Source organism: Babylonia areolata, chromosome 9 (assembly GCF_041734735.1).
Source record: "Babylonia areolata isolate BAREFJ2019XMU chromosome 9, ASM4173473v1, whole genome shotgun sequence".
NCBI classification, from domain to species: Eukaryota; Metazoa; Mollusca; class Gastropoda; order Neogastropoda; family Buccinidae; genus Babylonia; species Babylonia areolata.
Genome location: NC_134884.1, coordinates 43,634,403 through 43,648,579, shown reverse-complemented (window position 1 = coordinate 43,648,579; position 14,177 = coordinate 43,634,403). Strand labels below are relative to the sequence as shown.

At 41.3% G+C, this 14,177-nt stretch overlaps 2 protein-coding genes across 6 annotated transcripts in view; one reads left to right on the top strand and one right to left on the bottom strand.

Moving 5' to 3' along the window:
• The window catches only part of LOC143285499 (uncharacterized), a 40,986-nt gene extending 38,306 nt beyond the window's left edge, over positions 1 to 2,680 (top strand). For both annotated transcript variants that reach the window (XM_076592826.1, XM_076592827.1), the window contains exons 18-19: positions 841 to 945; positions 1,456 to 2,680. In XM_076592826.1, coding sequence (XP_076448941.1) covers positions 841 to 945; positions 1,456 to 1,680 — 330 coding nt within the window. In that variant the 3' untranslated portion in view covers positions 1,681 to 2,680. The remainder of the gene's footprint in view (positions 1 to 840; positions 946 to 1,455) is intronic.
• Positions 1,826 to 14,177, bottom strand: part of LOC143285501 (centrosomal protein of 89 kDa-like) — a 46,246-nt gene continuing 33,894 nt past the window's right edge. For all 4 annotated transcript variants that reach the window (XM_076592833.1, XM_076592831.1, XM_076592832.1 and 1 more), the window contains 4 exons: positions 13,329 to 13,418; positions 10,257 to 10,303; positions 8,525 to 8,647; positions 1,826 to 7,722 (listed from right to left, as the gene is read on the bottom strand). In XM_076592833.1, the coding sequence (XP_076448948.1) occupies positions 7,554 to 7,722; positions 8,525 to 8,647; positions 10,257 to 10,303; positions 13,329 to 13,418 (429 nt within the window). In that variant the 3' untranslated portion in view covers positions 1,826 to 7,553. The remainder of the gene's footprint in view (positions 7,723 to 8,524; positions 8,648 to 10,256; positions 10,304 to 13,328; positions 13,419 to 14,177) is intronic.

Below are 14,177 nucleotides of genomic sequence, written 5' to 3'. Positions count from 1 at the left end.
TGTGTTTGTGGTATGTGTGTGTGTGTGTTCTGTGGTGTGCTTGTTCTCATCTTGTGTCTGTGGTGTGCGAGTGTGTGTGTTCTGTGGTGTACATGTTCTATCTTGTGTCTGTGGTGTGTGTGTGTGTGTGTGTTCCTGTGGCGTGTGCTTGTTCTATCTTGTGTCTGTGGTGTGTTTGTGTGTGTGTTCCTGTGGTGTGTGCTTGTTCTATCTTGTGTCTGTGGTATGTGTGTGTTCCTGTGGTGTGCTTGTTCTTGTGTCTGTGGTATGTGTGTTTTCCTGTGGCGTGTGCTTGTTCCCTCTTGTGTATGTGGTGTGTGCTTGTTCTCATTCTTGTGTCTGTGGTGTGCGTGTTCTGTGGTGTGTGCTTGTTCTCTCTTATGTCTGTGGCGTGTGTGTGTGTGTTCTGGGGTGTACATGTTCTCATCTGTCTGTGATATGTCTGTGATATTGTGGTGTGGACGTTATCTGTCCATGTTGTGGGTACTTAAATTACATGTCCAGATGTGCTTAGTTTTGGGTGTGTGGTCTGATCAGTGTGGCGTTCCGGTCTGTGTTGTGTTGTTCTTATCTGTCTGTTGTGCATGTTCTGATCTGTTTGTTGGAGGGGGTGGCGTTGTGATGTCTTCGGGTGTGTTTGTGATGTGTCGTGTCTGTGTAACATGTCATCTGGTCTGTGTGTTTTCTCACCTGTTTGTGGTGTGTTTATAATCTGTCTTTGGGTGTGTTTGTAACCCAACTGTGGTGTGTATGATCTGATTTATGTCCAACCTGATGCATTGTGACATACAGTGTCATCTGTTATGGTGTGTGACGTACAGTGTGATGTGGTGTGTGCAGGCCAAGAAGCGTCAGCAGGTCAGACAGGAGAAGATGGCGGCAGAGAAGAAGCAGAAAGAGGAGGAGGAGGAGGCTGCCAAGAAGAAAGCGGCCGAATACAGAAGGGTCAGTGTTCCCTTTGGGGTGTCAGTGACTGTCATCCCACACTTTGATCACTGTTTTTATCAGCTCTCTCTCTCTGTTTCTTGGGGTTTGATTGTTGGTTTGTTGAGAGAAACTTGCATCCTGCAGTTTGCTTCTATAACTTATTGTGTATTTTAAAAAACAATTTGCACAAAAAACTTACAATAATGAAATGTTTATGACCGTTGATGTTGCTTAACGCTCGCAGGTACCTGCTGTGGTTGATTGAAAATCTTTCCTGTCACACCATGAAATGGACGCACATGACCTGTTCTCAGGATGTCAGAACATTGCTAATGACTTCATCTAGAGTCCTAAATTTTAACATGAAAAAGAAACTTCTCATGAGGCACTTCAGGTACCAGTGTGTACCAGGAATTAAAAGAGTGTTCAAGTCCACACGTGTAATTGAAAAAAAGCGTAGCAGGAACTTAAGAGAACATAAAGAAAAAAGGAAAAGAAATCAGTTCAGCCTCTCTTTTTTTTTTTCAGGATGCAGGCAGCCCTCCCAGAGAGCGTGCAGGGGACCGGGACCGCCGTGACCGTGATGACAGCCGTGTGCCCAGAGACAGGGAGCGTGACCGGGACAGGGAGCGTGACCGCCAGAGAGAGCGTGAGCGGGACGACAGGGACCGACGACGTGGGGGGAGGAGCAGCAGTCGGGACCGAAACAACCGCCAGGAGAGAAGTCGCAGCCGGGACCGGCGTCGCAGATAGATCTGAGCCTTGGTGTGGGAGGAGGGGGTGAAGTGAGAGTGTGACTGATCTGACTGGCCTGGTGTGTGTCTGTGCGTGTGTAAATATGGATTACTGTTTCTTGGGTTTAGTGTAAGAGTCTGTTCTGTGGTTTTTTGATGGTTCCTGTTTGAACACCGTCTGGTACTGGGTTTGGAGGATAGGGTTCCTGCTACTGTCTTGCTGCAGCCATCTGCCCATCATGTGACACCACTCTTTGTGCATTTTTGTCATCTGTTTTAACACTTGTCAGGTTAGATTTCCTGAAGCAGTGTTCAGTGCAAAGTGACCAAAGTTTACTTAGGTTGTTTCTGTCACTGCCATTGTTCAAGTTGAACACAAGATTATTCTTGTCTCGCCTTTGCGTCCACTGACAGGAGAGAGCTACCCTCCATTGTTCATACTGTGAAGATTGTGGTCAGTTTGGCTTTCACTTGATTTGTGTAAATAGCAAGGGCATCAGTGTGAAGAAAGATTGTTCATCTGTGCTGACAGAGTTAAAGCAGGAAATAGGGACATCCTGTCCCTTCAGTCCATTAACTATAATACTGAAGAGTTGGTTTCTATCAGGGCTTGGTTGTATAGATTTTTACATGGATGGTAACATAACTGCAGATGAACATGATGCTATGTTGTGGCTGTAATTTTTAGTGTTCTAAACTTGTCTTGTTCTCAAAAACATTGTTTGGCATTGGTTCACACAATCTCATTGATCACCACAAATGTGTGTCAAGTCAGTGTTATGTGTTACAATGCGAAAATCACTCCCTGTGTTGGTATTTATCTTTGTTCTGTGCATTCAGATGACTGAAGTTAGTTGGGTCAGCCTTCACTGTCCAATTGCATATGTGGTGTCTGCTAGTGCCAGAACACCTTGTTGCATCATGTTAATGACCTGTGGGACTGGAGATAGCATTGTTGTGGTGGCTGTGCATTTTTATCGTTGGTTGTACTGCAGATAATAAAGGAAAGACCTACTGTATTCTCTTGTCTCATGCTTTGGGTTTGTGTGTCAGGCATGTAGTTTGTAGGGTGCTACATGCTAATAGATCCACTGATTTCTGTTGAGAGAATTACATCCGAACAGTGAGTCTTGCTGGCACAAGAAACAACGAATGAATGTTTAAAACAATTGCACACAGACTTTGGTTAAGTTATCACACTTGCACACCACACTCAAAGAAAAATGTAAATGTGCACATTCAGACAGACAAGTTCTTGCAAACACTTAAGTGTGCTAGGGATAGACAGTTACATAATGTGTATTGTAGCAATGGTACTGTGCCATCAGCACCACTGTTGACGTAACTGAAGGATGTTAGTAGTTGTTTTTTTTCTTTCCACTTTCTTGGCTGTACCCAAAATCAGCTACACTATGCCACCCCCACGTGGACTTCAGTAATTTATAATTTGTACCTGTAGTATATCAGTCACTGCCGTAACAACGTAATTACAACAGGTGTTTTATCAAAAGTAGTCATTATTTAGTGTTACTGTGCACAGCTGTAACATAAGTCCAGCTGTTTGTACAACCCATGCACAACATTTTGCCACCTCACACAGAACCAATTTCATAGATATATGCAGTTGCACTTAAAATAATTGCTTTCCATATGTATGAAATGAACTCACTTTTTGTTGTTCTTTTACATTCAGTGTAGTCATCCATTGCATGTAAATAAATAAAAAAAATTTAAAAAAGGAAACTAATGTGGACATGGTCACAAAAAACAGTCTATCAAATACATGCAATACATCATCCAGTGTACATCACAACAATACCTAACATTAAATAGATACATGTATACATATGACAAATTCCCGCAGAACAAAGAAAACACATACTTCACACCAAGTAACACTGAATTCCTAAAAAAAATATACACTGAAAATTTATTTTCTCTTCTCTTCTTTATAATTGTGTACATTAAATCCAAAACAAGTGTTTCATACACAACTAATCAAAACCAGAAGTGTTTTATACATCAATTAGCCACTTGAATTTCAAAGATACCGGAACAGATGAAACGGTACAAAAGGAATGAAATGAGGTAATAAACTGATTTCTTGATTTTACTTTGTGTCCTCAGTTTGTTTTGAACTTCGATGGCCATTCTAAAAAGGCACATTGCAATGACAATGAGTGTACAAGTGCCATTTTAGGAAGCAACCATGGGCGTCCTATTTGAGAGGCAAAACGAAGTCCCAGTGGTGCAAGGAGAGGGGAATGGTGATCTGCCCCCATTGAAACTTTTCTGTTTGACTGGTAAGATTAACATACACATCAGACACTAAACAACAGCAATAAGTAATTACATACAAGAAATACATGATTTTTTTCTATGAGACTGGTTGGGGGGGACATCAACATATGAGTCATGAAGTAATAAATAAATAAGACTTTTAACTGGCTCGGATTATCAAAAAAAGAAATCTGCAGGGGATACAAAGCATAAAAATGTAATGAAACATCTACTTAAAAAAAGAGATATATATACATATATTAATAGGGGGGAATAGAAGACAATAATTATATTCAGTTTGCACATGGACTAAATTTCAACACAGTACAACATAAATAGGAAGTAATTCAATCCATAAAAAAAAATATCACAGACAAGCACAGAGCCATTACATGTGGAATTAGCTCCTCTTGTTTATGGTTGAGGAGTACTGGTATTTTCTGCAAGTGACAAAAATGACATGAAACAAAAACCCCACAGACCCAACTGGTTTCTCGCTGAAAGGAATTAACAGCACCAGAGAAACTTGCGTAAACACAATAACTCGAGCAACATAATGACCACGTTAGTAGATTTACAGACCAGTCCAAATAGCCTACATTACACAGCATGAAAGCTAAAACAAATTGTATGTCATGCTGGAAAACAGATGAGTAACGTCTTCTCTGGGAAAACATCACAACAAGACATGTTTGTGTGTGGATCATATGTTTTGAAATAAAATATTGCTGGATTCAAAACTGGGCTTGTTAGTGGAAGTGAGGAGACTAACAGGAGGAACCACCTAAGTACCAGACCTGATACTGATGGGCTTTTGACAATTTTTTTTTTCACATCTGTTTGATGAATCTGCAAAGTATGTATCAAAATTTATGTGACCCTCTTCATGCTTGAGATTAATGGTGTTCTTCTCTATTGAAACAGTTTTCCATTAAGATACACCATACTTTCATAGATTATGTGTTCTATCTTGATGGATGTCTCAGTAAAATATTTCCATCTTGGACAAATACATAAGGCAGAAATGAGAACTCGGGAATCCACACACACACACACACACACACACACACACAGGCCTTCATCCATCTCAATCACCATCTGCCTGCATGGATGACAAAGCTACCAGAGACTTCTGTGATCTTTGTGATATAAATGATACGAAACCAGAGAGTTCTGTGATCTTTGTGATATAAATGATACGAAACCATCACAAAAATACACATAACTGATCGACATCCTACAAAACTGTCAATAAAAAAGGAATGGTCAAACTCAAAACCCCAATCCATCCAATAAAAAGTCAATCATCTGCCAAAGCAATCTTCTCAAGATCACAAAGGACATAGAGAACACTCAACATTCTTTGAGAATAATCAAAGAGAAGATTTATTGTTTGAAATTAGGTATTTATTGCACTCCCTATCTGTGAAGGGTACAAATGTTGATTTTTGTTGGATACCATCCCACATTGGATTCCGTTATAATGACCAAGCAGACAGGGCAGCAAAAAGGGGAGCAAAAAATCAAATAGTATAAAAGTATATTGCCCATTGTCATACAAGGAAATAAGCAATATACTAGAAAGAGACTTTTATAGGTGCTTGAATTCAAGTCTAAAACCTCGTGAGTTGACTCTCTCAGACTTTGGTCCGATTCGCAGACCAGTTCTGAGCTTAGCTCTCAGACTATTATCAAATTCATTACAGACCAAGTATTGTTCTAATGTCAAGTGTATATGCTTTAGTAACCTGACAATTGAGCATATAATTTTTCACTGTAGCTTGATGAAGCCTTTTGTACACGAAAGTGTGTCTTCACAAGTGACTGAGAACGTTAATGTTTTTGACTTTTTGCATTCATTATCAGTTGTTTCGCTTGTCAGTTTAACGACTTCTCTTTTACGAAGTCCTTTAAGTAATTTCCTGTAACTGTATTTAGAGGGGTTTTTTTTGTTTGTTTTGTTTTTCTTCTAAATTTCACCCACATTTTTACCCTCATTTGCCCAGTTTCCCCCAACCCTCCATTCATCCACATCTCCCACCCCTTCTAACCGATAATACTCAGATGTATTCATAAATACTTTAACAAAATGTCTTCAATCACCGGTATGTGTGACAGGACATTAAACAAAAATTCCTCCTTCCTACTCAACATTCTATTGCTGTGTCAGCAAATGTAAACAGTAACAAGGTGTTCTAGACACAGAAATTCATCAACTGTGGTGTTGGTTCTGTTGATAATCACTTTTCATCTTGGCCAATCAGATAGTTTCTGAGAAACAAGTACAGATGCAACATGTACCTATGCAAACACACATACTTCCACTTTCATGTTCACATACAGATCAAGACACTTCCTATAAAGAGAGACATTTTCTCTTGATTTCAAGAAGAGAAAAATCATGACACACACTCCTGTAAAATTATGGAAAAACTTTTGTATGACAATGACTTACAAACAAAAACATATCCAAAGCTCACAAAGACCACCATAACTATGTATCTTAAGACAACTTCAAGCTGCATTCTTAGAACAACTATCACAGATGAAATACTTTGCATGACACAAAAGAAACTCAGTCAGAATTTGTCCTGGGTTGTGGAATAACCCTACTTTTCACCACACACACATTCAAGCGTATATGCATGCACACCTACAAACACTGGTATCAAAGCTATACATTCACAATACATGACAGATTTTTTTCTTTTTGAATCCTTGCACAGCAAATCATTTAAAAGCCATGTATATTTTTCCACTACTGTGACTGGGTTACAGATCTAGTCTGTGGAGTACAAAAATAAATATGTTAAAATGTGTCCTTGCTACCAAAACTTTACACCCCCATGATCAATCTCCATAGGTCCATACATGCAGACACCTGGCAGTTTTAGCCACACTCCCCTGGAGTTATAAAAAAAATAAATAAATATATAAAAAAAAGAAAAAAAGTTTCAACTGGCAGTGCCCAATCTACAACTGAATAGAAATAGATATTTCCATGATCTTGGAGGCCAACCATGAAATACATTGAGGAAAAACATCTACACCTGAGTGGCACTGTACTCCACAAGGTGATACTGTGCTGAAACTTGCAGACAGGCTGATGAAAGAAAACCATGGAGCACCACTGCACGGCATAGTTAACAAGACAGTTGCCCTGAACTTGGCATCCATCATCACACCATCATCAGCGCTGTAGCTATGTAACCAGTACAAACAGTACAGGGCAGAGTTGCATGAGCAATCTTAGAAGCACAAAGCTTGTTTAGAGCTAAGATGTTATTAAAGTCAGTGCTAAGAACATCCTAACTCTAGGGACTGAGCGTTGACTTCGGAACGTTCTTAATGCAAATCAAACAGCTCTAATAACAAGGCCTGACTAAGCACGTTGGGTTACGCTGCTGGTCAGGCATCTGCTTGGCAGATGTTGTGTAGCGTATATGGATTTGTGTGAGCGCAGTGACGCCTCCTTGAGCTACTGATACTGATACTGATCGCTCATGCAACTCAGCCCAGCTCTCATCCCCAACACCCAGACTGCCTGGACGGAGCCTCAAGATATATGCACTGCACCGTTCACATCATTCCTGTTCCCTGACACCAGCGACGTCACTCAGAGAAGGTCAACAGCTGCTCCATGCGTTCCTCTTCCTGCAGCGCACCCTTCAGGGATGCGTGTTGTTGCAGCTTGTAGGCAGAGTTACACACCACTTCCTTGAGGCGCGTGTTTTCCTGATGGGCGGCCTGCCACATGTTCTCCAGGTCCTGCTCCACACCTCTGACAGTCACACACACACACACACACACACACACACACACACACACAGTTTACTACACCAGTGTTCAAAGACATGGTAAACTATTGTGGTGCTGTTCATTCACAAAACTCTTGTGGTGCTATTCATTGTGGTGCTATTCATTCACACAATTGTTGTGGTGCTATTCATTCACAAAACTGTGGTGCTATTCATTCACAAAAATTGTTGTGGCGCTGTTCATTCACACATCCTTCCACCCCACGACATGTCACCAAAGACAGAAACATACTCAAAAAATGCAAAACACTCACAAAGCCACACAACTCTAAAAGTGAGGGAGGTGGAGTGAGGGATGGACTTCAGATAATAATTACATAATTGATTACAAAAAAAATCAAATAAATACTAAAAACATCAAGCAACAAAAAATGGAGGTGCACAATACAACCACGCCTAACACTGTCAGCATCACTGTTATCAGTGTGAGGTCAGCTGGTTCAGCAATGCCTACTGTATTCGGTACTGTACTGGTCTGCTGGCAGTATAACATTAGTTGACATGACAGCGAACTGCTACTGCTCTGTGTGTTCTGTGCTGGGGTCTGCTGCTAACACGATCTGACCATTAAATCTTGACATTTTATTGGAAATGACGGATCACGCAAGTCAACACACTGAGCCTATGAAACTGCCCTGTTTTGGCTCTGTGTGTGTGTCCATGCACGGATGCATGTGTGCACACGTATGTACAAGCATGCTGCAGTGATCACAAAAACACACGACCAGAAACAGGTGCATGTATGACAGCGAACGGAGCACTCACTTTTTGACCCCTTCCATTTCAGCAATCATCCCTTCTTTCTCCTTCAGGAGAACACGCAGGTGGCGTATTTCATGTTCGTACTCCTGCCGCTTTCGGTTGAAGCTATCATCCTGCTCCTTCAGCCTGCAGCACAAGCAGCCAGCCATCAACCGAATTCCACAGACAGAAAGCACCTGTCACTGATAAACTGTAAATAGTTTGTTTATTCACTTATAGTCTGTTCATCTAAGATGATGATATTAGAGCTGAAAATAGTCTGAGAAAGTTTTGGACTGGTCACGCTAAGTCGGTTGTTGTGTAACCAGTGTCTCCAACACAGTTTACAAAAACTGGTCAAATATTGAGTTTGTTGTGAGAGGTGGCACCAAGTGGCAGCCACAATTAAGTTTTGAGACACAGACAAGCATACCGCTGATAAGATGCGGGTGTCAGATTTGAGTCAAAAGGTTGTGCCTTATACAACAGAAATTATGGTATACTGGTACTGTTTGTTTCCCTTATTTTTCAAGAAGCATGTAGCGTTTTTGTCAGTTTGGTTATAGCCATTTTTGGGAGTGTCATAACACTGTAAGCAGAATGAGGATTCAGTCTTCAGAATGATATAATAACAATCAACTTTCCAGTAGTGATTATGTCACTGTCTTACACAATTAACTTTCCAGTAGTGATTATGCCATTGTCTTACACAATTTATCTCCAGATACCTGTGAAATGAAACACTTGAACGAACAGTAAGGAAAAATCATGAAGTGCTGCATAACTGATTACATACTGAAAGCAAAATTATTCAGTTTTTACCAAACTAAAATACAGGGGCTCTTTGCTGGCTGTCACAAGAAAAAAGGCTTAAAGGCACAGTGCTCACACAAGGACAGTCTTCAAAGCGTCTGAGGCCAAGAATGTGAGAACCAGAGGCCAACTCCCTTTCGCAGTGAAACAACCAATTCTTTCTTTCTTTTTTTTTTCCCTTTTCTATATTCATTCATTTATCTTGTAATGGCACACACGTCTTTTGTTTCAAATCACTCTCACGCTGTTTGGCACAGTTTGCATTACAGCCTCTGGCACCTTTCATTCAATTTTGACTGTGGTCAGGGTTCTAGTCTTGGCGCTATGTGCCGCACTCAGGCACCCAAGTCAGGACAGGGCACAGCACTGTGATACAGAAATAGGGAAGAAAAGAAACACTTGTACAGACAACACACAGACACAGGCAATAACAAACACAAGGACACACACACAATGCATCGACACATGGGCAACACTTCAGGTGACACAGAGGATGCAAGGACACATGCATGCACACACACAAACACACACACACACACACACATATTCACAGCACACACACACACACACACACACATTCACAGTACACATACACATACACACACACGCACACACGCACACACATTCACGGCACACATAAGACACACACACAATGCGTCAACACATGGGCAACACTTCAGGTGACACAGAGGATGCAAGGACACATGCACACACACACACACACACACACACACACACGCATGCACGCACACGCACACACACACATATTCACAGCACACATACACACACACACACACACACACACGCGCACACACACATTCACAACACACACACAATGCGTTAACACATGGGCAACACTTCAGGTGACACAGAGGATGCAAGGACACATGCACGCACACACACAAACACACACACATTCACAGCACAAATGTCCACCACTTACCTGTCAGCCACTGTCTGTAGCTTGGATGACGCTCTCAACTTGTACTCCTGTTGCGTACATTCCATCCACAGTCAATGAACAAAACTGACAAAATCTGTTTCTGGAGACTGTGTTGTTGGGACTATACTAAAGTGCAACTGACTGTACTTGTATGAAAATGGTGAGGGGAAGAGACAATTCAATGAATTTATCTTTCATTCGCCATTCTCTCTCTCTCTCTCTCTCTCTCTCTCTCTCCTCCCCCTCCCTTTCCCCATTCTGCCTATGGTCTCAGACATAAAATAACTGTCTCTCATTGTCACCGACGCAGAACACCCATCTGTCACAGACATAGAACATCCATCTTTCACTGTCACAATGAACGCCCACTTTTCATTGTAACAGACAAACAACACTCATCTTTCGGTCACCGACACTGAACATCCATCTTTCATCATCACAGACAATATTAACATCAATCTGTCACGGTCACAGACATAGAACATCCATATTTCATGATCACACAACAAAAATATCCATCTTTCATTGTCACAAACATAGAACATCCATCTTTCATTGTCACAAACATAGAACATCCATCTGTCACCGTCACTGACATGGAACATCCATCTTTCATGATCACACACATAGAACATCCATCTTTCATGATCACACACATAGAACATCCATCTTTCATGATCACATACATAGAACATCCATCTTTCATGATCACACACATTGAACACCCATCTTTCATGATCACATACATAGAACATCCATCTTTCATGATCACACACATAGAACATCCATCTTTCATTACCACAGACAATAACATCCATCTTTCATCATCACATGCATAGAACATCCATCTTCCATGATCACACACATAGAACATCCATCTTTCATCACCACAGACATAGAACATCCATCTTTCATCACCACAGACAATAACATCCATCTTTCATCACCACAGACATAGAACATCCATCTTTCATCACCACAGACACAGAACATCCATCTTTCATTGTCACAGACATAGAAGATCCATCTTTCATCACCACAAACAATAACACCCATCTTTCATGATCACACACATAGAACATCCATCTTTCATCACCACAGACAATAACATCCATCTTTCATGATCACACACATAGAACATCCATCTTTCATCACCACAGACAATAACATCCATCTTTCATCACCACAGACATAGAACATCCATCTTTCATCACCACAGACATAGAACATCCATCTTTCATTGTCACAGACATAGAAGATCCATCTTTCATCACCACAGACAATAACATCCATCTTTCATCATCACATACATAGAACATCCATCTTTCATCACCACAGACAATAACACCCATCTTTCATGATCACACACATAGAACATCCATCTTTCATCACCACAGACAATAACACCCATCTTTCATGATCACACACATAGAACATCCATCTTTCATCACCACAGATGTAGAACATCCATCTTTCATCGCCACAGATGTAGAACATCCATCTTTCATCACCACAGACAATAACACCCATCTTTCATGATCACACACATAGAACATCCATCTTTCATGATCACACACATAGAACATCCATCTTTCATCACCACACACATAGAACATCCATCTTTCATCACCACAGACAATAACATCCATCTTTCATTATCACAGACATAGAACATCCATCTTTCATGATCACATACATAGAACATCCATCTTTCATCACCACAGACAATAACATCCATCTTTCATCACCACAGACAATAACACCCATCTTTCATTATCACAGACATAGAACATCCATCTTTCATTATTACACACATAGAACATCCATCTTTCATGACCACAGACAATAACACCCATCTTTCATGATCACAAACATAGAACATCCATCTTTCATCACCACAGACAATAACACCCATCTTTCATGATCACACACATAGAACATCCATCTTTCATCACCACAGACAATAACATCCATCTTTCATGATCACAAACATAGAACATCCATCTTTCATCACCACAGACAATAACACCCATCTTTCATGATCACACACATAGAACATCCATCTTTCATCACCACAGATGTAGAACATCCATCTTTCATCACCACAGACAATAACATCCATCTTTCATTATCACAGACACAGAACATCCATCTTTCATCACCACAGACAATAACATCCATCTTTCATTGTCACAAACATAGAACATCCATCTTTCATCACCACAGATGTAGAACATCCATCTTTCATCACCACAGACAATAACACCCATCTTTCATGATCACACACATAGAACATCCATCTTTCATGATCACACACATAGAACATCCATCTTTCATGATCACAGACATAGAACATCCATCTTTCATCACCACAGACAATAACATCCATCTTTCAGTATCACAGACATAGAACATCCATCTTTCATGATCACATACATAGAACATCCATCTTTCATGATCACACACATAGAACATCCATCTTTCATGATCACACACATTGAACACCCATCTTTCATGATCACATACATAGAACATCCATCTTTCATTACCACAGACACTGAACATCCATCTTTCATTACCACAGACAATAACATCCATCTTTCATGATCACACACATAGAACATCCATCTTTCATTACCACATACATAGAACATCCATCTTTCATCACCACAGACAATAACATCCATCTTTCATCACCACAGACAATAACACCCATCTTTCATGATCACACACATAGAACATCCATCTTTCATCACCACAGACAATAACATCCATCTTTCATGACCACAGACATAGAACATCCATCTTTCATCACCACAGACAATAACATCCATCTTTCATGATCACAGACATAGAACATCCATCTTTCATCACCACGGACAATAACATCCATCTTTCATCACCACAGACAATAACACCTATCTTTCATGATCACACACATAGAACATCCATCTTTCATGATCACACACATAGAACATCCATCTTTCATCACCACAGATGTAGAACATCCATCTTTCATCACCACAGACACAGGATATGGACCATCCACAGTCACAGCCATCCAGGGCACACCTTCAGTTTCTCCTCCATCTTGCCCATGACGACGCTGTTGCCCACCATCTGGTCCACAGTGTTCTTACAGTCCTTCTGCTGTTCCTTCACCTGCAATATCACACACCTGTCTTTCACCTTCAGAACCACACACCTGTCCTTCACCTGCAGCACCCCACACACCTGTCTTTCACCTGCAACACCACACACCTGTCTTTCACCTGCAACACCCCACACACCTGTCTTTCACCTGCAACACCACACATTCACCTGCAACACCCCACACACCTGTCTTTCACCCGCAACACCCCACACACCTGTCTTTCACCTGCAACACCACACACCTGTCTTTCACCTGCAACACCCCACACACCTGTCTTTCACCTGCAACACCACACACCTGTCTTTCACCTGCAACACCCCACACACCTGTCTTTCACCTGCAACACCCCACACACCTGTCTTTCACCTGCAACACCACACACACCTGTCTTTCACCTGCAACACCACACACCTGTCTTTCACCTGCAACACCATACACACCTGTCTTTCACCTGCAACACCACACACCTGTCTTTCACCTGCAACACCCCACACACCTGTCTTTCACCTGCAACACCCCACACACCTGTCTTTCACCTGCAACACCACACACACCTGTCTTTCACCTGCAACACCACACACCTGTCTTTCACCTGCAACACCCCACACACCTGTCTTTCACCTGCAACACCCCACACACCTGTCTTTCACCTGCAACACCATACACCTATCTTTCACCTGCAACACCACACACCTGTCTTTCACCTGCAACACCACACACACCTGTCTTTCACCTTCAGAACCACACACACCTGTCTTTCACCTGCA